Source organism: Amblyraja radiata, chromosome 9 (genome assembly GCF_010909765.2).
Source record: "Amblyraja radiata isolate CabotCenter1 chromosome 9, sAmbRad1.1.pri, whole genome shotgun sequence".
NCBI lineage: Eukaryota > Metazoa > Chordata > Chondrichthyes > Rajiformes > Rajidae > Amblyraja > Amblyraja radiata.
The window spans coordinates 984,554-1,010,067 of record NC_045964.1 but is presented as its reverse complement, the minus strand read 5'-3'; the positions used below and the strand labels follow the sequence as shown (position 1 = coordinate 1,010,067).

General features: G+C 44.6%; 1 protein-coding gene across 3 annotated transcripts in view; it reads right to left on the bottom strand.

Annotated features, from left to right (window-relative positions):
• The window catches only part of exoc3l4 (exocyst complex component 3 like 4), a 60,517-nt gene that overhangs the window by 1,852 nt on the left and 33,151 nt on the right, over positions 1 to 25,514 (bottom strand). For 2 of the 3 annotated variants that reach the window (XM_033026481.1, XM_033026480.1), the window contains exons 3-11: positions 22,853 to 23,507; positions 19,160 to 19,277; positions 18,253 to 18,378; positions 15,661 to 15,761; positions 13,222 to 13,311; positions 8,625 to 8,748; positions 8,421 to 8,543; positions 8,160 to 8,315; positions 4,438 to 4,556 (exon numbers count right to left, since the gene is read on the bottom strand). In XM_033026481.1, coding sequence (XP_032882372.1) covers positions 4,438 to 4,556; positions 8,160 to 8,315; positions 8,421 to 8,543; positions 8,625 to 8,748; positions 13,222 to 13,311; positions 15,661 to 15,761; positions 18,253 to 18,378; positions 19,160 to 19,277; positions 22,853 to 23,507 — 1,612 coding nt within the window. Of the gene's footprint in view, positions 1 to 4,437; positions 4,557 to 8,159; positions 8,316 to 8,420; positions 8,544 to 8,624; positions 8,749 to 13,221; positions 13,312 to 15,660; positions 15,762 to 18,252; positions 18,379 to 19,159; positions 19,278 to 22,852; positions 23,508 to 23,941; positions 24,186 to 25,514 lie in introns of those variants that run through there. The other variant, XM_033026483.1, reaches the window with a different exon arrangement.

Sequence of the window (25,514 nt, the reverse complement as noted above, 5' to 3'; positions counted from 1 at the left end):
GGGGGAAGTGGTGTGTGTGGGAGGGAGGTGTGTGTGTGTGGGAAGTGGTGTGGTGGGGGAGAGAGCTCAGAGAAAAGACGGGGGAAGAGCCATGGGGGAGAGCGCAGTATTAAGGGGGATGAGGGCAGGAGCCAGCGAGGGGAAGGGGTTTGCGGTGCGATGGGGACTCACAGCGGGCGCTTGTCGTTGGTCACAGGCCGCCGTTGCTTCGCTGGTCGTTCTCCTCTGCCGGGATCAGGGTCTCTGCTTTCCGTTTGGCGACATCGGTGCCATCTCTGACTCTGTGCCAGGCTGGGCTGGGCCGGGTTGGGTTGGATTGGATTGGGCTGGGCTGGGCTGGGTCGGACTGGGTCGGGTCGGGCTGGGTCGGGCCATTTCCGGTCCCTCCCTCCGAAAATTGTGTCCGGTTGGAGACCTCCACCGGCTATCCAGAGCCTCCTGCAGCTGCAGTAAATACGCGATGGCGCAGGAAGGGGCAAACCGGCCCGAGAAGTGACAGTAGAAGGGACCAATCCGCGAGGCGCTGAATGGCAGGAAAGGCCATCGATCTGCGCACGCGCAGTTTTTAAGATTTTTAAACTTCGATAACTCTTACCAGCTTCCACCGATCGGAACAAAACTGCGAGTAAGCTGGCGGTATTCAAATTAAAATGGCAAAGGAAACAATTAAAATGGCAAAGGAAACAATTCGAGGTTTACCAGAGGCATCGATCATCATAAATCCAGATCATCGGCCAGCTTTGGAACATGAAAGGCAGTTTAACACACAAATTGCCAATGAAGTTGCTGTCATAATTCCAAACGATAATCACCCTCAGGCAACATCACGGCACATTGTCTTGAAAGAAAGAGGAGGAGGCCTGAAAAGCATTTCAGAATCTCATAGGTCTTATGATAGTTTTCCTTTCCACATGGAGATGATGGATGACATCACCAACTCCAAATGATTAACCACCAAGAAATTGACAGAAAAGCGATATTATGCCTATAGGATCGTGAATCATGATAATGAATTAAACCACCATTTGAGAGGAGGCCGACTCTTTCAACAATATGTCGTTAATATGTCGCTAAAATGGAGACCGATAGGCTCAATTATATTTGCATGAATCGAGCTTCGTTGAGATCAACAACTTACAGAGACCTCACGGATGCATTAAACAATAATGATGATTTGGAAAACATCGGAAAGCGCATCATCGCCTTCTCGACATTTGTCGGTGGACTAAGATACATGATGGAACGATGCCAGGATGCCATGATGTACACATAAGTGCAAGTGAAATGAATTTGCCAGCAGCGGTAAAATTAAAAAAAAGAACACACAATACGCAAATTTTTTTTTTAACACAAACATCCACCACAGCATTCATCACTGTGGTGGAAGGCACAACATTTGGCCAGTCCTCCATTTTCCCCCTTGGTCGGGACCTCAACCCTCCGCAGTCGCTGCTGCAGGCATCCAGATGTACGGACAGGGTAGGTCCAGGTAAGTCCTGAATCGGTGCTTCCCCACCGGAGGCTGCGGCTTCAGGTTGGTGTCGGCCGCAGGCCAGCGGTCGAAGATTTAGAGTCCCCGCTGTGCCGCAGCCAGAAGCATCGCAGACCGCAGGGCCGGTGGTCGGAGCTCCTCTCCAGGGAACCCCAGCGAGGGACCTCGCTCCGGACGGTAAGTCCCCACTGAGCCCACGGTAGAAGTTGGCCGCGGACCGGCGGTCGGAGCTCTTCTCCGGGGTCCCCAACGAGGGATCCCGGGCTGCGTACATAGCGCCAGCAGGAGCTCCGCAGACTGTGGCTTTAAGCTGCCGCGGGCCAGCGAATGGAGCGCTCCCCTCCGGCGAGGGTTCGCCCGCTCCACGACGGAAGAGTCCGCACTGCGCCCACAGCTGAAGCCCCGGGCACCTCTCCGGGAAAGGCTGCACCGATCCTCGATGTTAGGCTACGGGGGAGGCGACATGGAAACATTTGCCTCTCCGTGGAGGAGGCGACCGAAGCAGTTTCCCCCTTATCCCCCCACACCACCCCCCACACAAAACACACACAGAGACATTAAAAACATACATAAGTCACACTAAAAAAACAAAAAAAGTAGAAAAATCAAACACACTGCTGGCAGGGCTGGCAGCTTGTAGCGCTCCCCCCGACCAAACTGGAGCGAGCTGCGACAGTGTTGCTTTCGCAATCAGCAGCTGTGTGATAGACCAGACTTGATTGCAAGAGCATTCGATCTGAAAAGGAAGCTATTGAAACGGGGCTTGCTGTCTCTCTCTTCGGCGGAATGCGACTTTTTTGTCGTATCCCCCTTCTCTGCCTCCGTCTGCGCTGAGGCCTAATGGCGGAGCTGGCGGCCTCGAGACTCCGGAGGCAGAGCCAGTCAGGACTCACCCTGGGCTCGCTCCCGTGAGGAGCGGCCCGGTTCGGGGCTGGAACGGCACTCCCGTCGGAGTGGCCCAGCTCGAGGTGGAACGGCACTCCCGTCGGAGTGGCCCAGCTCGAGGTGGAACGGCGCTCCCGTCGGAGAGGCCCAGCCCGAGGGTGGAACGGCGCTCCCGTCGGAGTGGCCTAGCCCGAGGGTGGAACGGCACTCCCGTCGGAGTGGCCCAGCCCGAGATGGAACGGCACTCCCGTCGGAGTGGCCCAGCTCGAGGGAGGAACGGCACTCAAGTGAGGGCGATCCGGCTCAGGGCTGGAACGGTGCTCCGGTGGCTGGGACGGCGATCTGGCGGCTATGACCCGAGTCCGGGGTTGAGCCGCGGGCCAGCGGCTGCGTCTGTTGGACTGGAGGGCGCAGCTTCGACCACCCCGGGCCGCGGTGTTTGAGCCGGCCCGTTGCGGGGTTCGGTGAGCCGCGGGACTGTTGTGCCATCGCCCGGTGGGGTATCGCCTCAGCGCAGAGGGAGAAGAGGAGGGAAGAGACTGCAGCCCTAAGATTTTTGCCTCCACCACAGTGAGGAGGTGCTTGGAGGACTCACTGTGGTGATGTTAATTTGTGTTTATTGTTGTTATTATTGTATGATTGTATGTATGACTGCAGGCACGAAATTTCGTTCAGACCATAAGGTCTGAATGACAATAAAGGCATTCAATTCAATTCAATTCCATATTCATCAACTGATGAAGGGTTTTGGCCCGAAACGTTACCTATCTCCTTCGCTCCATAGATGCTGCTGCACCCGCTGAGTTTCTCCAGCATTTTTGTGTACCCCCTATTCATCAACTACCCCACTGGACTACATGGCCTCTTTGGCAACTGTATAGATTTTGTCTCCACTGTGGAATGCCAGAAGAGAGGTCTGCCTCATTTGCACTGTCTGCTGTGGTTTGATGAAGCAACTAAGCCAAGACCAAATGATTTTGACAGATTTGTGCAAGCCTGAAATACCAGACCCATAAGTAGATCCTGAGCTGCTAAATTGGTACTCAAGCACATGTTTCATGGGCCATTCTGCAACCACACCTCTCCATGTTGAAAGGAAGGAAAATGCAGTAAGAGATTCCCAAAGCCATTTATCGCGACATAATTCATATCCTCTATACAGGAGAAGATCACCAGACATGGGAGGATTTCAGGGACATCAAGAAGGACACCGGCATCGACATATCACTTCTGATTGGGTGGTGCCCTATAATGCTCAACTATTGAAGTTGTTCAAATCTCACATCAACATTGAGATATGCTCCTCTATAAAGTCAGTCAAATACATCCACAAGTACACCTTGAAGGGAAGTGATCAAGTAGCTTTTAGTTAACAGGGATGACAAAATTACAGTACTTGACTGGCAGATACATTGGTCCATCAGAAGCAGTGGCATCAATCCTTGGATTTCCGACTCATGAGAGGCACCCCGCTGTCTTTCGACTCCAGACACATCTACCACAACAACGAGTCGTTATCAGAGTCAATGCTGCTCAGCAAGTGAACAATGATGATATGGCGAGAATGACTTTAATTGAATTCATGGCATTGTGTTCTCAAGAGCCATTTCCAAGAACACTCTACTACGCTGATGTTCCCCGATTTTACACATGGAACAATAAGAGATGGCAAAGAAGGAAGGTTGGGAAGAGTGGAAGATCTTCCAGGTCTTTTTGAAGCCAATGTTCTGGAGTTTATCGGAGTTTATCTTGCACTAAATGTTATTCCCTTTATCCTGTACCTGTGTACAGTGGCCGGCTTGATTGTAATCATGTACAGTCTTTTTGCTGTTTGAACAGAACGGTTTGAGACTAGTGTAGATGGGACATGTTGGTCGGTCTGGGCACAAGGGCTTGTTTCCACACTCTATGACTCAAAAAAATCTTTTCACTGTACCTATATGTGACAATAATAAACTAAACTAAAGAACAAAAGTGCAGTTTCCAGCCCAATAATCACAGGATGAAAAGCTCTTAGTCAGAGTAAAAAGCCCTTGCATGCGCATTATTATTCCACTTACCCAATATCAGGATAGTCCTTGTATAATGCAATCAGCTTTGATTCAAGATCGGTATCATTTGCATTAATAAACTCAAACAAATGTTGGGTTACTGGAAAAAGCCATGAGGCAGTTGTACCCTGTGAAATAAAATATATATATCGTTTATAAATCATCGAATGAAAAATGAATTAAGTATGCTTTATTATTTTTATGTTCTATAATCAAAATACACATCAAGAATTTTCAAACTGGACTTCTAGACATTGGACATTCCTATTACCTTTGAGGTAATTAGATTTCTATTGTTAAATCACATGCATGTTTTAAACATTTTGACTTCTTAACGACTTATTTCCATTTTTATATTCTAATTAAGATAAATAGTTCATAATAATATGAGTCTTTTCCTTGAGATGCTGAAACTGTGTTTTGAAATATCCGATAAATGTTCTTGGAAGTATATAAATTTGCTGGGATTTTCTGAAAGCTTATTTGTATTTTCAGAGAGTTTCCCGAACAAAAATACTTGTAAATCTCTGACGTTTTCACCAAAGTTTAGATGAAGGTTATATCAAGAATTGAAGGATTCATTAGAAATGCAAAATTATCCAATCACAAACAACGTTAAAGATTAAAAAGAATGGTGAATACACTAGGTAACATAAAATAGTAGTTATATTAACTAATTCTCAACAGAGCTAGTTGAGTATTTTTACGGTTCAGTGGATGATGGAATAGTAGAGATACAGCATGGTAACAGATTACCGAGTCCGTCGACCAATGATCATCCGCACACCAATTCCATCCTTTCCACCGGAGACAATTTACAGAAGCCAATTAACCTACAATCCCATGTCTTTGGAGTGTGAGAGGAAACCAGAGCACCCGCTGAAAATCCACGCAGTCACGGGGAGAACATACAAACTCTGTGCAGACAGTACCCTTAGTCAGCGTTAAACCTGAGTCTCTGGCGCAATGAGGCTCAGTTCTACTGATGCGTCACTACAAAGTAGTGTTTCCTTTGGCTTAGTCATAGAGTGATACAGTGTGGAAACAGGCCCTTCAGCCCAACTTGCCCATACCGGCCAACATGTCCTAGCTACACTTGTCCCACCTGCCCACGTTTGGTCCATATCCATCCAAACCTGTCCTATCTATGTACCCGTCTAGCTGTTTCTTTAAATTTAGGATAGCCCTGTCTCAACTACCTCCTCTGGCAGCTTGTTTCATACACCCACCACCCTTCATGTGAAAAAGTTACATCTAACATTCCTATTAATTCTTTTCTCCTTCAGCTTATGCCTATGTCCTCTGCTCAACCAATCCGCTACTCTGGGCAAGAGACTCTGTGCATCTACCCGATCTATTCCTCTCATGATTTTACACACCTCTTATAAGATCACCCCTCATCCCCAACCTACTCAACCTCTCCCTATAGCTCAGACCCTCTAGTCCTGGCAACATCGTTGTACATCTTCTCTGTACTATTTCCAGCTTGATAACATCTCTTGTATAGCATGGTGCCCAGAACTGAACACAACACACATCAAAAGACCAAGCGCAGGCTTGGCGATCGTTTTGCTGAACACCTCCGCTCAGTCTGCCTAAACTTACCTGATCACCAGGTTGCTAAACACTTTAACTTCCCCTCCCATTCCTACACTGACTTTTCTGTCCTGGGCCTCCACTAATGTCAGAGTGAGGCCCAGCGCAAATTGGAGGAAAAGCACCTCATATTTCGCTTGGGCAGCTTAGACCCCAGCGGTATGAACATTGACTTCTCTAACTTCAAGCAACCTTTGCTTTCCCTCTCTTTCCATTGCACCCTCCCCCTTCCTAGTTCTCTGACCAGTCTAACTGTCCCTGATTACATTTTATCTCTGTTTTTTTTGTTGTTAACATCTCCGAGCTAACAATGATCTATTCTACATTTTCCTTGATCTCCATATAACCATATAACAATTACAGCACGGAAACAGGCCATCTCGGCCCTACAAGTCCGTGCCGAACAACTTGTTTCCCTTAGTCCCACCTGCCTGCACCTCTACCCCCTTTGATGCTTTGTTTTCACATCTTACCCATCCTTATATCTGTAGTCTCCCCTTCCCCTGATTATCAGTCTGAAGACGGGTCACGACCCAAAACGTCACCCATTCCTTCTCTCCAGAGATGCTGCCAGTTCCGCTGAGTTACTCCAGCATTTTGTGTCTATCTTCGGTTTAAACCAGCATCTGCAGTTTCTTCCTTCACTATACTATAAATACGGCATCACCAACGTCCTATACAACTGCAACATGACCTCCCAATTTCTATACTCAATACTCTGACTGATGAAGGCCAATGGGTCAAAAGCCTTTTTGACCACCCGATCTACATGCGACTCCACCTTCAAGGAACGATGCATCTGCACTCCGAGATCTGTCCGCATCGACAACACTCCCCAGAGCCCTACCATTCACTGTGTAGGTCCTGCCCGTGTTAGACTTCCAAAAATGCAACTACTCACATTTTTCAGTATTAAATTCCATCAACCATTCCTCAGCCCACCTGACCAATTGATCAAGATCCTGCTACAATTTTTCACAACCATCTTCACTATCTGCAAAACCACCCACTTTTGTATCATCTGCCAACTTGCTAATCTTGCCATGTATGTTCTCATCCAAATCTTTGATATCGATGACAAACAGTAACGGGACCAGCGCCGAACCTTGAGGCACATCACCAGTCACCTATCAGTCCGAGAAGCAACCTTCCACCATCACCCTCTGCTTCTTTCCATGAAGCCAATTTTCTATCCATTCAGCTATCTCTCCTTGGATCCCATGCGATCTAACCTTCCAGAGCAGCCTACCATGCGGATCCTTGTCGAATGCTTTGCAGAAGTCCATATATACAACATCTACAGCTCTGCCCCCATCAACCTATTTGGTCACGTCTTCAAAAAACTCAATCAGATTTGTGAGACATGACCTCCCACATACAAAACCATGCTGACTATCCCTAATCAGCCCTTGTCCATCTAAATGCCTGCATGTCCTATACTCTTGAGTAACTATCCAACTACAGATGTTAAGCTCACTTGCCTAAAGTTCCCAGCATTTTCCCTGCAGCCCTTCCTGAATAGAGGCACAACATTTGCCACCCTCCAGTCTTCCGGCACCTCTCCTGTATTTAAAGACGACTCGTAAATCTCAACCTAGGCTCCCGCTGGTTTCCCACAATGTCCTCGGATATATCTGATCAGGCATTAGAGATTTGTCCACCTTCATACATGATAGTACCTTCAGCACCTCTTCGACCGGGAACATTGACTGCCCTCAAGACACTTCCATTGACTGCCCCAAATTCCTCCGCCCTCCTGTTTTTCTCTTCAATACAGAGGAGAAATACTCATTGAGGACCTTGCCCATTTCAGGTGGCTCCACACAGAAGTGACGGCTTTGATTCTTGAGAGGTCCCACTCTCTCTCTTGTTACCCTTTTCCCCCTTATGTATTTACAAAATCTCTTGGGATTTTCCTTGAGCTATCTCCTGGGCCCTTTTTGCCCTTCTGATCTCCTTTTTTTAAAACTTTGCTCCTTAGTTCCCGAAATTCCTCCAGGGATACACTTGATCCCAGCTGGCCACACCTGGCCCACGTGTCCACTCGTCAGCCAAGCTAAGCAAAGAAATAAGCACAGGGAGATTCCAAATAGTTTTTTCAAAACCAGGAGGAAATATAAAATATTATGACTTACAAATTCTTGATACATCTTACTTATTCTTCCCAGTTCTTCTTTTATCTTATTTGCTGCTGTGACACGTCTTGCAGGTAATTTCCAGCTGATGTTCATTTTCATCATTTGTATAATGTATGTTTTAACAAACTGATAGTGGAGATCAGAAACCAGCACCTTTTATTTAAATAGAGATATAGGTTTAGTTATTTATTATAAGCTCCTGCTTTATGGTATTTAATAAATTAACCTTTTTTTACTGTACAACAAGAAGCAATGTACCTGGCAATTGGCCTGCTTCATTTTCTTGAAGTCTTTGCAATATATTTCAGTCTTTCTTATTAGCTGATTAAAATCTTCACTGCAGGTTAACCACTTCCTTGTCATGAGCTTCTTAAAACAAGGCTAGAGAAAACAAAAAAATCACAGCATAGCACTAACTCCTTGATATCTAAAGCATTCGGGTTAATACTATTGCCAACATACCAATGCTTGAAGCAGAAGGTCATCTGAGAGAATTTTGTTGAGTTCCTGCACTGAATTCTTTAGTGTCTTCTCCACTTTTTCGAAATGAGCGTCATTATCTTGTTTAAGAGTCTTCATGAATTCCCTGTGTAACAAAGGAAGTGTTAATGCCTCTCATGCCTTCATAGTCCCCTTTGTTCAACTGCATTACTGACACTTCCGATTTAACCTTCTCCTTCTCAAATTGCAGATTAAAACTAATCATATTATGATCACTACCTCCAAGCGGTTCCTTTACCTCGAGTTCTCTTATCAAATCTGGTTCATTGGACAACACTAAATCCAGAATTGCCTTTTCTCTGGTCGGCTCCATTACAAGCTGCTCTAAGAATCCATCTCGAAGGCATTCTACAAACTCTCTTTCTTGGGGTCCTGAACCAACCTGATTTTCCCAGTCTACCTGCATATTAAAATCCCCCATCACCACAGCGAATTTGTTACATGCCAGTTTTAACTCCTGCTGCAATTTACACCCTACATCCAGGCTACTATTTGGGAATTTGTCGATAACACCAATTAGTGTCTTCTTGCCTTTGCAATTCCTCAACTCAATCCATGGTGACTCTACCTCGTCAGTCCCTATGTGTTCCCTCGCAAGGGACTGAATTCCATCCCTCACCAGAAGAGCTACCCCCCCTCCTCTGCCCACCTGCCTGTCCTTTCTATAGGATATATAACCCTGAATATTAAGTTCCCAGGCCCGATCCTCCTGCAGCCACGTCTCAGTAATCCCCACAATGTCATATCTACCAACCTCTAACTGAGCCTCAAGCTCATCTACTTTACTTCTTATACTTTGCGCATTCAAATACAATACTTTTAATTCCTTACGCATCTCACCATTCACATCGATCCCTATTACACTTGGCCATACTCTCCTATCCCTTCGTGGGCTTTCTTTCTCGTTAATTCTGGGGTCATTAACCATCCCTTTACTCCCTTAAACTATCCCTTTACATCTGCAGATTCTGACAATTAGGTGTAAATTGCATGAAACGGTTTGGATGAATGCAAACCAGACATACACATTGTAAAAGGTACACAAAAATGCTGGAGAAACTCAGCGGGTGAAGAAGGGTTTCGGCCCGAAACGTCACCTATTTCCTTCGCTCCATAGATGCTGCTGCACCCGCTGAGTTTCTCCAGCATTTTTGTGTACCTTCGATTTTCCAGCATCTGCAGTTCCTTCTTGAATACACATTGTAAATATTGTTGCAAAGCTTTACTTTGCTAGATGTTGATTGGGTTAAGTGTTGAGCCTTGTCTGGATTTCTTGAACATCAAGGCAAATGTTTCATAATTCATCTCTGTTAAACTGCATCTCGAAACTTCGTCAGATACATTCTATTAGTCACTGTTTTATTGGGTTGGGGAAATGTCTATCATGTATTGTGTTAATCGATATCTGTTATTGGACTATATAGAGACCCACCCCCCTGTGGTTTGGCCCCTCAAGTTTCGGGGACCTATAAAAGGCCACTCCCATGAGGTCCTGTGTCAATCTTCTTGGAGAGCGCTTAGGACTGTGTGGCCTTCTGGAGTGTCTCTGCTTGAACAGAGCTAAGAGGGCATATACGAGGATCGAACCCGCCGTGGTTAGGTATAGTAGTGGGGAACTGTTATTGTGTTTTTCCAAAATAAAGTTTAGATGCGCAAGTGCTTGACTCAGTGGTTTTTGACTGAAACTAGACTGGGGGGGAGCTTAGAACGAGCTATTTACAGAAGGAGGCAATAATATTCTGTGCATTATATTTAAAAAAACATTATGAAAGGGTAGTTAGAGTGATAAAGTCACACAGCATGGAAACAGGCCCTTCACCCAACTTGTCCACCCAACACCTGGGCTGCCCCATCTACACTGCCCACGTTTGGCCTATATCCCTGTAAATCGTTCTTATCTATGTACCTGTCCAAATATCTTTTAAATGTCGCTAAAGTACTAAATAAATCCAAAGATATGGAGCTTTAGTTGTCAGGTGAGCCATCTTGTGTCCATATTATGTTGGAACAATACAAGAGCAAAAGGATTTGAGTATAGGAGCAGGGAGGTTCTACTGCAGTTGTACAGGGTCTTGGTGAGACCACACCTGGAGTATTGCGTACAGTTTTGGTCTCCTAATCTGAGGAAAGACATTCTTGCCATAGAGGGAGTACAGAGAAGGCTCACCAGACTGATTCCTGGGATGGCAGGACTTTCATATGAAGAAGGACTGGATAGACTCGGCTTGTACTCGCTAGAATTTAGAAGATTGAGGGGGGATCTTATAGAAACTTACAAAATTCTTAAGGGGTTGGACAGGCTAGATGCAGGAAGATTATTCCCAATGTTGGGGAAGTCCAGAACTAGGGGTCACAGTTTAAGGATAAGAGGGAAGTCTTTTAGGACCGAGATGAGAAAATCTTTTTTTACACAGATGAGTAACAGAATATAGAATTGAAAGGCATTTCAGCTATTGAACGTTTTTTTGCATGAAGAAGTAGAAGAACTTGACCGTTAACTCACAATAAAAGCTTTTCGCCGTACCTCGGTACACGTGGCAATAAACTAAACTCAAACTCACCTTTTACAATTTGCCATTATTGGGAGAATTAGAACAAAACAAATAGTTATTATAGTACAAATCAATCGTATTATAGAGTGCAGAGTACAAGGATGTTGCCATGACTCGAGGGTCTGAGCTATAGGGAGAGGTTAGGTAGTCCAGAACTTTATTCCTTGGATGCAGGAGGACAAGGGATGATGTTATAGAGGTGTATAAGATTATCAGGGGAATAGATAAGGTGAAAGCACAGTGTCTTTTACCTGGAGTAGGAGAATCAAGAACTCGGGGAAGTAGGTTTAAGGTGAGATGGGAAAGATTTAATGAGAAACCTCAGAGGCAACTTTTTTCCACAGTAGGTATATGGAACTTTTTTCCACAGTAGGTATATGGAACGTGCTGCCACAGGAGGTGGTTGAGGCAGGTACTATAACAACATTTGGACAGGTAAATTGATAAGAAATCCAGAGATTTAGAGGGAGATGGGCCAAACATGGACAGATGGGACTAGTGTAGATGGGGAATCTTGGTCGGCATGGGCAAGAAGGGCCGAAGGGCCTATTTCCATGCAGCATGATTCTATGTCTATGATCTATAGTACAATAGGAGAATCATGACAAAATGCAGGTAGAATATTTTTAGAGGTTTGTAAACCCCGTTACCAGAAATAGTTTGGGGTGACGGGGGTGGGGGAGGGGGGGGGGGGTGGGTGGATGGGAAATAAAAGGCCACATAGCATTAACAAATGTTATTTAGGGAAAGGGAATATAAAGTCTGAGGGAACAAAGAAAGCAAATGAGATTCTGACAAACGCTACGGAGAAGAAAAAGACAATTGTCTGTAACTACATTTCCAAAGCATTCAGTCTGTCATCTTTTTATAACTAGTTAATGAGATAAGGATGTCGTTGACCGGGACAGCACATACTGGCCATGTGGAAAAATAGTGTCAAGTTGGGAAAAGGGGAAGTACAATGAGATCTGGGGGTTCTTGTTCATCAGTCAATGAAAGTAAGCACAGCAGGCAGTGAAGAAAGCAAATGGCATGCTGGCCTTTATAACATGAGGAGTTGAGTATAGGAGCAAAGTGGTCCTTCTGCAGTTGTACAGGGCCCTAGTGAGACCACACCTGGAGTATTGTGTGCAGTTTTGGTCTCCAAATTTGAGGAAGAACATTCTTGCTATTGAGGGAGTGCAGTGTAGGTTCACAAGGTTAATTTCCAGTATGGAGGGGCTGTCATATGTTGGTAGAATGGAGCAGCTGGGCTTGTATACTCTGGAATTTAGAAGGATGTGAGGATATCTTATTGAAACATATAAGTTTATTAAGGGTTTGGATATTCTAGACACAGGAAACATGTTCCCGATGTTGGGGGAGTCCAGAACCAGAGGCTACGGTTGAAGAATAAGGGGTGAGCCATTTAGAACGGAGACGAGGAAAACCTTTTTACACAGAGGGTTGTGAATCTGTGGAATTCTCTGCCTCAAAAGGCAGTGGAGGCCAATTCTCTGTATGCTTTCAAGAGAGAGTTGGATAGAGCTCTTAAAGATAGCAGAGTCAAGGGATATGGGGAAAAGGCAGGAACGGGGTATTGTGTGTGGATGATCAGCCATGATCACAGTGAATGGCAGTGCTGGCTCGAAGGGCTGAATGGCCTACTCCTGCAACTATTGTCTTTTGAAACAAGGAACTGCAGATGCTGGTTTACAATAGAAGACACTAAGTGCTGGGATAATTCAGCGGTCAAGCAGCATTTCTGAAGAACATGGATAGGTGACGTTTTGTGTCGGAACCCTTCTTAACACTGAATGTCAGACTGAAGAAGTGTCCCAAATCCAATATGTTGTTTGTTCTCTAGAGATGCTGCTTGACCAGATGAGTTACTCCAGCTCTTTGGTCTACTGACTGGCCATTCCTATTTGGTCTTGAGCAGTTGCTACCCTGATGTTCAATCCACAGCCATTATGAATATATATCTTAATGTTTATATTATTGATATAATTATTAATAACACTTACTCGAGGGCAGTGTAGCTGTTGATACTGACAACCAGGAGAGGTAATGGGTTTGAAGCACTCTGTTTTCTGACCTTCAGGTCTTGTTGGTAGCTTGATTCAAACACATGGAAACAAAATCTGACTAGTACGTTAAGTCTCCTTGCAACAGGTCAAATGGTTAAATAAACTCAATCCTTACATTGATAGCATTCCAATGTCAATAAATAATATCATAGTGTCATCTGCAAATTTGCTAATGTTACTTTTAATCCCATCATCTAAATCATTCATGTATATTGTAAATAGCTGTGGTCCCAGCACTGAGCCTTGCGGAACCCCACTAGTCACTGCCTGCCATTCTGAAAAGGACCCGTTAATCCCCACTCTTTGTTTCCTGTCTGCCGACCAATTTTCTATCCATGTCAGTACCCTACTCCCAATACCATGTGCTCTAATCCAAAGCATACCACCTCATCTGTGAAACCTCAAAGGTTATGGCCTGGGCATGTATGGCTGCTGAAGGTACTTACTCACTTATCTTCATTGATGATACAACTGCTGATGGTAGTAGCATAATGAATTCTGAAGTGTACAGACACATCCTATCTGCTCAAGTTCAAAACTCATTGGCCGGAGGTTCATTCTACAGCAAGACAATGATCCTAAACATACTGCTAAAGCAACAAAGGAGTTTTTCAAAACTAAAAAAAGGTAAATTCTTGAGTGGCCAAGTCAATCACCCGATCTGAACCCAATTGAGCATGCCTTTTATAAGCTGAAGAGAAAACCGAAGGGGACTAGCCCCCAAAACAAGCATAAGCTAAAGATGTCTGCAATACAGGCCTGGCAGAGCATCACCAGAGAAGACACCCAGCAACTGGTGATGTCCATGAATCGCAGACTTCAAGCAGTCATTGAATGCAAAGGATATGCAACAAAATACTAAACATGACTACTTTCATTTACATGACATTGCTGTGTCCCAAACATTATGGTGCCCTGAAATGGGGGGACTTTGTATAAACACAGCTGTAATTTCTACATGGTGAAATCAAAATGTATAAAAATGGCCTTTATTAAAATCTGACAATGTGCACTTTAACCACATGTGATTGTTTCGATTACAAATCACAAATTGTGTAGTACAGAGGCAAATAAATAAATGATGGGTTTTTTCCCCCAAACATTATGGAGGGCACTGTACAGCGCAGAAACAGGCCCTTCGGCCCATCGACTCCGTGCCGCCCAGCGACCCCTGCACATTAGCACTATCCTACACACACTAAGGACAATTTACAATAATACCAAGTCAATTAACCTAAAAACCTGTACGTCTTTGAAGTGTGGGAGAAACCAAAGATCTCGGCAAAAGCCCATGTAGGTCACGGGGAGAACGTACAAACTCTGTACAGACAGCACCCGTAGTCTGGATGGAACCTGGGTCTCCGGCGCAGCAAGGCAGCAACGCAACTGCTGCACCACCGTGCTGCCCTTAATGACCTTGTATCATTTTAGTATTCTCAACCGCCGGTTAAATGCAACTTTTTGTGATAAAGATAACAAAACAATAAAATGCAAAGGGTTGGGATTCATTTTTAGGGGAGCAGAATTAGAAAATCAGGAAGTAAAGTGATATGTTTGTGGAACCTTTGGTTGGCCACATCAACAATGCTGTGTACAGCTCTGTGGACAATATAGAAATATAGAAACACATGTAGAGACAAAATCATTTACAGAGATGGTAGGAGTCTACATTCATCAGAAAAGGATAACATTTTATTCTGGGAGATATCATTGTGAGATAAATATGTCTTAAAAATTATAAAAGGTATTTGATTCAATGAAGGGGATTGATGGTTCAACTTGGGGAAATGTTGAATACAAATGACCATAAATATATCACAGTAATTAATTCACCAGTTTTCAATCTTCATCTATCTCCCAATGATTAAAATGTGCAACTTCAGACATCGTTCACTGATGTCTTTATGGGGAAGTTAAAGATTAAAGGTAAACAAAGAGGACGAGAAGGATCTACAATGAGGATTAAATGAGGAGGCTGGTGTCAAGCATGAACTCATGCCCTTTTTTATTCTGTAAATTCTGTGACAAGGCACTCGAGTGTGTTCCTATTATTTTATGGAATCAAGGCATTCTTGAAAACAAGGACGAATAAGATGAGTTATATTAAAAACAAAAAGAATGGAATGCATATTCCAGATTTAAACCCTTTTAATAGGATAATTCAGATTTGCTCTGCTTCCCCCTAAAAGGAAGCATGGCTTTGAGTTTAGGCGACAACGTTATACTCCTTATTCTCTGTTTCCACATCAGTTTGCAACTCTTATCTTTCACTCTTTCACTGAAAGTGGGTCCCTGTTCCAGTGGGAGCTGGCTCTGATCATTCTGATTTGCAGTAACACCTTGTGGGCAGCTTATAAAGAAGTAATATACAATTACCAGTGTATAAAATTTGTTAATTCTTCCAAGCAGTAACATAAAACACTCTTCTTCAGATCCTTGCTGATCTTGCCTGATTCGTTCAAATGAGATGCAATCATCTGAAATGACAAAACAACTTAGTTTTACATGAAGCATTATCTGCAATGATCAGCTTTTGATGATAATACCTGAAGCTAATTCCAGTTACTTTATTGTGTTAACTGTACCCTAATTTGCATTACATCTTCTCCATGTCCCTTGGGGAAACAGTTATACAAGGGATGATGGCGAGGCAAGAAACATGAAATTATTACAGTTCAGAAAACATTTGACTATTGATTGCATTCTAAAGGGGCTGTCCCACTTGGGCGACCTACTTGGCGAGTTAAGAAGAGTTTGAAAAAATGACATGTTGAAGACCTCCTTCGACTATGTTGAAGACCAGCTATGACTAGTTATGACTAGCTACGACTAACTTCGGGAAAATTGGACACCGAATAGTGGAGAGCGATGAAAACTATCTACGACTACCCTCGATTATACACGAGTAACATGCTGATCTATTACGACTAAACCTACGAATAAAAAAAGTATCGATTTTTTCCATGGCGACCTTTTTTTTTCTCGCGGGCATTTTTTAACATATTGAAAAAAACGCCGCGACCTAGCTGAGGCCTCGAGTACGAGACCACTCCTGAGCATGAAGGAGAATTATGAAGACCTCCTACGACTTCGTGTCGACCATGCTGCGAGTATAAGTCATGGGCAAACTCGCCAGAACTCGCGGATTAGGTCGCCCAAGTGGGACAGGCCCTTTACTCCTTGTACAAAAATCTGCCAGTGTCCCTCACCCTTTTCCTTGCAGCCCTGCAAATTATCCATGCTTGAGTGCCTACATAATACAATACAATTTATTTGTTGTCATTTGAACCTCATTGAGGTTCAAACAAAATTTGGTTTCTGCAGTCATACACACAAGGAAAAGAACCAAAACACAACACAATTTACACAAACATCTATCACAGCGCATCTCCTCCTCGCTGTGATGGAAGGCAAAGACTTATCTCTCCCCTGCACTCCCCATTCTCCTCCCGATGTCAGAGTCAAAGCCCCCGGCGGGCGATGGTAAGTGTCCCGTGGTCATTAAAGCCGCGCCGGGCGGGAGAAGTCGCCATTGCGGAAGCCCCGAAAAGCGGTCTCCCAGCAGGGTCCCGCGAGCTCCCGTGTCACTGTCCACCAGACCTGCGGTAAGCCTCCGAATCTCCGGGGTCAGGTCGCAGCCGAGCGCCACCACAGCTCCTCCCGCTCCGAACTCGGCCAGCTCCACGATGGTAAGTAGGTCCACAGCTCCGCGACTGGAGCCCCAGGTCGTTCCGGTTGGAGGCCGCTCCACAGTGCTCGGCCTCAACGACAATGGAGACCCGACAGAGAAAAGGTCGGGTTCTTCTTACAGGGAAAAGATTTAAAAAGTTTCCCCACCCCCCGCCCCCCACACACATACCCAGTTAAAAAATAAATAAAAACTACATTCAAACGAGACAAAAAATAATAAAAAGACAGATGGACTGCAGAGGCCGCTGCGACGTGAATCTCGCCACCCACCCACCTCTATTGGAAGTGTTTATGTCATTCTCTAATGGAAGCCCCTGACTGACTGTGTTCCAAACGTCAGCCAGCCAGAATGCGTTAGCCCACTCCAGGCTACCTGCCCACCACCTTGGCAGTGCAGCGTAGGTTCACGAGGTTAATCCCCGGGATGGCGGGACTGTCATATGAGGAAAGATTGGAAAGCCTGGGCTTGTATTCACTGGAATTTTGAAGGATGAGATGGCGCGCGGCTGCGACCCAACCCCGGAGATTCGGAGGCATACCACCCACTATAAGGAAAACACTTCTATGTTCAACCCATCTAAACTAGTCAACCTATGGTGAAGGAAAGAACTGCAGATGCTGGTTTAAATCTGAAGAAGGGTCTCGACCCAAAACGTCACCCATTCCTTCTCACCAGAGATGTTGCCTGTCCCTCTGTGTTACTTCAGCATTTTGTGTCAGCCTATGGCGTACTTCCATCAAGTCTTTTCTCAATGTTTTTTTGGCTTTGAGGATAATAATTCTAGTCTTACCCAACTGAAATACCTCTTTATTACAACTCTCGCACAAATTGCAATAGTTACTAATTCAATTAATGTTCAGTTCCAAATTGAAATCTGTAATTTGTTACGGGCAGAGAGGGGCATATCCAGGTCAGTGAACCGTTGAAAAGGTTGGACGGACCAATTTCTTTAACCTTTACTTTAGACTTTGGAGCTACAGTGTGGAAACAGGGCCTTGGCCCACCGAATCCGTGCCGACCAGCCTGTACAATGGTACTATCCTACACACTGGGGACAATTTACACTACAGAAGCCAATTAATCTTCAAACCTGTACATGTTTGGACTGTGGAAGGAAACCAAAGCACCCGGAGAAAAGCCACATGGTCACAGGGAGAACGTACAAAGTCCATACCCTGGTCAGGATAGAGCCCGGGTCTGTGACGCTGTAAGGCAGCAACTCTACCACTGCCCCACCATGCTGTGGACGGAAATATTCAGAACATTGAGACATTTACCTCACATATATCAGAGGCAACATGAGAACGATAACAACCCATCATTATTTCTGGTTCATATGCAGATTCTGACCATTTTGATTTGTCTTCCTTCAATGTATTTATCATCCATGTTGGAACTTTTAACTGCAAGTCAAAAAGGACAGCTGTTATCCAAAAAATCTTGTAATTACTTAATGCTAAACCTCTGTGTGTGAGAATGTTTTGAGTTGATAATTTTTTGTCATTTATTTGACAATCATTTTTAACTAAATTGTTGGATGATGTATCAAATGTTTCATATCTTGCAATATCTTTATATGTGCATATATCTGGCGCTGTGAGGCAGTGGCTCTACTGCCTACATCACTGTGCTACCCACAAGTGTAGACAAGCCTCTTCACATTGCCACATGACTACTTATTCCTTAGCGCTTTTTAAAATCCTTATTGTTAGTTTTGCAAACCCCCTCCCCACACACACTCCTCCCGTCCACACACACCCCCAGCCCACACATACCCCCAGCCCACACATACCCCCAGCCCACACACACTCCTCCCGTCCACACACCCCTCCACCAAACCACCCCCTCCCACATCCTCCCTCCCCCATACCCCGCCCACACTCACACCCCCCCCCCCCACTCACATCCCTCCTTCACCCCCCTCGCAAACCCCTCCCACCCATATACACACTTCCCCCCCCCACCATACACCACCGTGGTGACCGGGACCCAACGGGTCCCACTTAGTCTAGTGAGAACGAATAATCTGGCTGGAGAAAGAATGCCACCATGAAGCGGAGGTTGTGATGCTGCACACGAGACGATCTCTCCTGAAAACATACTCAAGGTTTCTTTCTGTACATTTAAAAATTTCCAATGTTAATTTAGATGAGCCACAAATGTCAGTCATCATTGAATTTGTACCTTTAAAGCTTCAGTGTATTTGTCCATGATATTCTTTATAATCCCTTGGTCCAACAGTGGTCCCAGTTCTTCTACGTTTACCTCTGGTAAAAGATCAGGATGGTTCATAACATCCCCACTGTAAACAAAGTGCATTCTTTAGCCTCTTAATTTTCATAATTTACACAATGGCGATCCATGTGAAGATTGCAACTCACTCACAGCGCTAGAAATGTCCATTTCTGCTTACTATTTGCACGGAATATTGCCAGAGTTTTAAGTTATTTTACATTTCCTGCATCTGCAGTGTTCTGATTGTAAAATAACTGTTGTGGTCTTGTTTCATCGATAACAAGTGGCAAATGGGTGTATGCGTGCTTGCTAAAACATTAAAATATGATTAAAGAAAAGCACACCATCACAACAGTAAAACAATTTAAAAGATGCAATGCTTTCGTGGCTTTAATGCAAAGAAAAATATATTTTCCCAGGATGGAAAAAATCAAATACTGGAGGGCATAGCTTTAAGATGAGAGGGGCAAAGTTGGTGAGTGGGACAGGTTTGTTTACACAGAGGATGGTGAGTGCCTGCAACGCATGCTGGGGGGGGGGGGGGGGGGGTTATTGAAGTAGGCACATCAGTAGCATTTAAAATATTTTTGGATGGGCAGATGGATATGCAAGGAATGGAAGGATATGCGTTATGCACAAGTAGATAAATGATGGTCCTGGCACTATGTTCAGCACCAACATTGTGGGCCGAGCGGCCTGTTCTTGTGATGGCCTGTTCAATGTTCTGTATGCTTCATTAACAAGATTACATCCAAGATATATTTTATGTGGACAATGCCTGCTTTGCATTAGGGATGCCGAGTGTGAAATTAGTCGCAATGACTCAAAATTATGGATAGTAAAGTCAGAGGGAAGATGCATGACCATCCATAGAGGAAAAAGTAATGAAAATAATAATAGGCATAAATATCATGCACATAATAGCTCTTAATGAAATTGAAAAAGGCAAATGAACATTGCATCTTAAAGCATATTTATTGAACCTGGAGGGATGCGAGTTCATCATTTTATGGCAATGAAACATAAGGGACATATTATCTAAACATTATATGTTTATATATTGCTCCCCCCCCCCCCCCCCCCCCCGAGTCATAGTCATAGTGTGATACAATGTAGAAATAGGTCCTTCGGCCCAACTTGTCCACACCGGCCTACATGTTCCTGCAACACTAGTCTCACCTGCTCGTGTCTGGTCCATATCGCTCCAAACCTGTCATATCCATGTACCTGTCTAACTGTTTCTTAAATGTTGGGATAGTCCCAGCCTCAACTACCTCCTCTGGCAGCTCGTTCCATACACCCCACCACCCTTTGTGTGAAAAAGATTCCCATTAAATCTTTTCCCCCTCACCTTAAGCCTATGTTCTCTGGTCCTCGATTCCCCTACTCTAATAATAATAATGGATGGGATTTATATAGCGCCTTTCTAATACTCAAGGCGCTTTACATCGCATTATTCATTCACTCCTCAGTCACACTCGGTGGTGGTAAGCTACTTCTGTAGCCACAGCTGCCCTGGGGCAGACTGACGGAAGCGTGGCTGCCATTCTGCGCCTACGGCCCCTCCGACCACCGCCAATCACTCACACACATTCAATCTGGGCAAGAGACTGTGCATCTACCCAATATATTCCACTCATGATTTTATACACCTCTATAAGATTACCCCTGATCCTCCTGAGCTCCAAGGAATAGAGTCCCAGCCTACTCAACCTCGGCCTATAGCTCACACCCTCTAGTCCTGGCAACATCCTCGTACCCGTTCCAGCTTGCAGCATCTTTCCTATAACACGGTGCCCAGAACTGAACACAATACTCTAAATGCAGCCTCATCAACTTCTTATACAACTACAACTCCCAACTTCTGTACTCAGTATCAACTAAGTTAACCTAATATCTGCCAGGCTTTGTCTTGCCCCTCCTCTCTTCCAGTTCCCCTACCCCCCTACAATTAGTCTGAAGAAGGGTCCTGATCCAAAATGTCATCTATCCATGTTCTCCAGAGATGCTGCCTGCCCCACTGTGTTACTCTAGCATTTTGTGTGGTTTTTCATTAAATCTACGTTCAATGTGTGAATGATCATCAGCCTTCAATATTAACACCTTTGCATTTTTTCAACAATATTGTTTGACCTAGTCCACTGAACTAATGGGTATGAATTGCTATTGCCTTGTATACTTAAAAATACATGGGATGTTATAATAAAAACCCTTCACACTTCATATGTCTTATTAATGATATTTAAGCTTCCAATTTAATCACATGTATGTGTCAATATTTATTTGGCAACCTTAATAATGTTTTAAAAGTTAAGTAAAACACCAGCTGGATTTTTAGCTGTGAGAATTATTTAATGCGATTGGTCTCTTAGCCTGTTTGCTGACATTTTAGATATATAGCAAGGATTGGGTGAAACGGATGCCTTTTGGCAGCAGGGGGCAGAAAAAGGGATCATCTTGGTGTGACTTTTCCTTCCAGGTCAACGGTAATCATTGTGGACACAAGGAACTGCAGATGCTGGTTTTCAACAAAAGACACAAAATGCTGGAGTAATTCAATGGGGCCAGGCAGCATCTCTGGAGAACATGGATAGGTGATGTTTCAGGTCTGGACCCGTGTCGGACTCGATAGGTGACATTAGCACCCTTCTTCAAATTCAATCAAGACCATAAGATAACGGGGTAGAATGAGACCATTTGGTCCATTGAGTCCACTCACCATTCTATCGGCCAATCTATTAACAACCAGGTTCAGGAATAGCTACTTCCCCACAGCCATCAGGCTATTAAACCTGGCTCGGACAAAACTTTGATTATTAATAACCAATTATCTGTTATTTGCACTTTATCATTTTATTTATTCATGTGTGTATATATTTATATTACGGTATATGGACACATTGATCTGTTTTGTAGTAAATGCCTACTATGTTCTGTGTGCTGAAGCAAAGCAAGAATTTCATTGTCCTATCAGGGCACATGACAATAAACTCACTTGAACTTGAACTTTTCACCCTCAACCCCATTCTCATGCCTTCTCCCCGTAACCTTTTATAGACAATAGACAATATGTGCAGGAGTAGGCCATTCGGCCCTTTGAGCCAGCACCGCCATTCAAGGTGATCATGGCTGATCATCCCCAATCAGTATCCATTTCCTGCCTTCTCCCCATATCTCCTGACTCCGCTATTTTTCGGAGCCCTATCTAGCTCTCTCTTGAAAGCATCCAGAGAACCTGCCTCCACCGCCCTCTGAGGCAGAGAATTCCACAGACTCACAACTCTCTTTTACCCTCTAACTAACCAAGAATCTATCAATCTCCACTTTAAAAATACCCAATGACTTGGCCTCCAGAGCCGTCTGTGTCAATGAATTCTACAGATTCACCACCATCTGGCTAAAGAAATTGCTCCGAATCTACATTCTTAAGGTGCCTCCTTTAATTCTGTGCCCTCTGGTCCTCGACCCTCTCCACATCCACTCTATCCAGGCCTGATGCAAGGCTGCAATCAAAAGCGAGGATAATTGTCGCTTTTCCATTTTCTGGATCAAGAGCCAGCAATAATCTTTCCCTGCTGATTCGAAATGTCCTCAAACAATATCTAAACAATATTAAGCAATATGAACGAGTGGTCAATCTACCTTTTGTAGGTGTGAATAATCCAGTTGAGCAGTGCATAAAGATCATTAGATTCGAGCTGTTTTTGTTGGATACATTCCAAGTGAGAAGATACAGTTTGGTGATAGTATTTCAGGTACACATTAAAAATATTGTAACTTCCCGGATAACTCTTTTGGGTAAAGTTTTTGACAGTTTTCAAATCCTCCACAATGGTTTGTTGAAGGTCTAATAAGTGCAGTGCCATCCATGAAGCCTTCTGCTCCTTCGCAACGAAGGGCAGGTTTGATATCCGTTCCTTTACACTTTTGGTTACTGTCTCTGCCCACAATTCTTTCCACTTTCTGGGTCTTCTGAAACTCTCAGCATCAGAAGGATTCATTGCCTCTTGCCACTCTTTTTCTGCTGCTTCATCCATATCAATAACGTTAATTGCTGAACGCAGATGGCTGCTATTTTCTTCGGGCGTAGTGAGGGAATTGGCAATTATGGACGTTATTTGTTCAACAAGTGCGTCAAGAAGCAGATGAAGATCTCGAACTTTGACCATGTTTTTTTGGTGGCATTCTTCATCTTTTGCAAGCTTTCTCTCATTGAGCAACTCCTTTTCCAATTTATTTATATTTTCATTGGCCTCCAGAAACAATTTATTGGTTATTAACTGGTTTATTTCCATTACTGCAAGATAAAATTAAACATAATGAGTCACAGTAAGTGGGTTGAAAGCATTATATTCAACACACTTTTAGTTTAGTTTAGTTTAGATATAGAGCGCGGAAACAGACACTTCGGCCCACCGAGTCTACGCCGAACAGAGATTCCTCCCCACACTAACAGTATTCTACACACTCGGGATAATTTACAATCTTACCAAGCCACTTAACCTACAAACCTACACATCTTTTAAGTGCGGGTGGAAACTGGAGCTCCCAGAGAAAACCCATGCAGGTCACGGGATAATCGTACAAACTCCATATAGACAGCAACCATAGTCAGGATCGAACCAGGCACAGAAATCGCTGTCCAAACATGGGGGGGTACACAATTTCTTGGCAGGCGCGCACGCGAGGTTTCGGCCGTGGGCCCTATGGTCGTTAACATCGGCAACTGACCTAATTGGTGACCTACTCCGAACTCCGGCAACAGCAGAATCATGGGGCTTTAATCAGCCCGTTTGCGGGGCCTTTCATCGCCCGGCGGGGGCTTCGAGACAAGGAGCCTCAATCGCCTTGACGCAGCAATTTGACCGCGGCGCAGTGGAAGGTCCCGAGGATGATTTTTAAGCTGCGCTGGGCCGGGCGATGTAAAGCCCGCGAACGGGCCGATTCAAGCTCCGCTCTGTGACCTTTGCTCCACCAGGACGTCTCCCTGCTCCAATCGCTGTGCTCTATCCTCAGTCCCACCCCCTCTAACTGACACCTCCCTCCTCCAATCATTGCGCTGAATCATCATGGGCCCTCCACTGCATGCTGACCGACGTCCCTCTTGTCCAATCGACGCCTTCAATCATCAGTCCCACCACCACTGAAAGCGGAGATTTTAAACAGCTTTTTTTTTCACTAAGTTTTAAAATCCGGATTACAAAAAATGGGGGTGGGGGATCGGCCCCCACCTCTCAAAACAGGGGAGGGCGTGTCCCCCTGTCCCCCCCTGGGATTTCCACGCCAGGATCGAACCCAGGTCTCTGGCGCTGTAACGCAACAATTCTACCGCTGTGACACAGAGCCGCCCTATTTACATAACTTTTCTTTTTCTGACTGTTACATCTCCACTATATTTCATAGTATTTTGCACAAAAACAATGAAACAAGTTTAACGTCTATTAAAAGGAAGAATAATTCATGATTTCTTACATTTTCAAATATTCCTGTGAAAGTATTACAATACATACATAGAAAATATATATGTGGGTCATCACCGAAATGTCACGCATCGGAAGTTCTCCAGAGATGCATCTGAGCCGCTGAGTTACTACAGCATTTGTGCCCCCTTGTGGAAGATGTCGGCAGTTCAGCTGGGAGTTTCTCTCCACCGCCTCCCACATTCTTTCTCACCTTCCCACTGTCGAAACTGGAAGAGCAGCGAGCCCGGGCAACAGTTTTATACCTATGAAGCAGACGGGAGGCCCTTGCCATCCACCCGTGGCAGTAACACAGGTCATTCAGGAAACGGGACAACCTACTTTGAATTGTTACGTGAGTGCGTGTAAGTATGACATCACACACTTCAGCACAAAGTGTGTTGAGGAATAAACAATAGACAATAGGTGCAGTAGGCCATTTGGCCCTTGGAGCCAGCACCGCCATTCAATGTGATCATGGCTGATCATCCACAATCAGTACCCCGTTCCTGCCTTCTCCCCATATCCCCTTACTTCGCTATTTTTAAGAGCCCTATCTAGCTCTCTCTTGAAAGTATCCAGAGAACCTGCCTTCGCCGCCCTCTGAGGCAGAGAATTCCACAGACTCACCACTCTGTTAGAAAAAGTGTTTCCTCATCTCCGTTCTAAATGACTTACTCCTTATTCTTAAACTGTGGCCCCTGGTTCTGGACTCCCCAAACATCGGGAACATGTTTCCTGCCTCTAATGTGTCCAAGCCCTTAACAATCTTATTATATGTTTCAATGAGATCGCCTCTCATCCTTCTAAACTCCAGAGTGTACATGCCCAGCCGCTTCATTCTC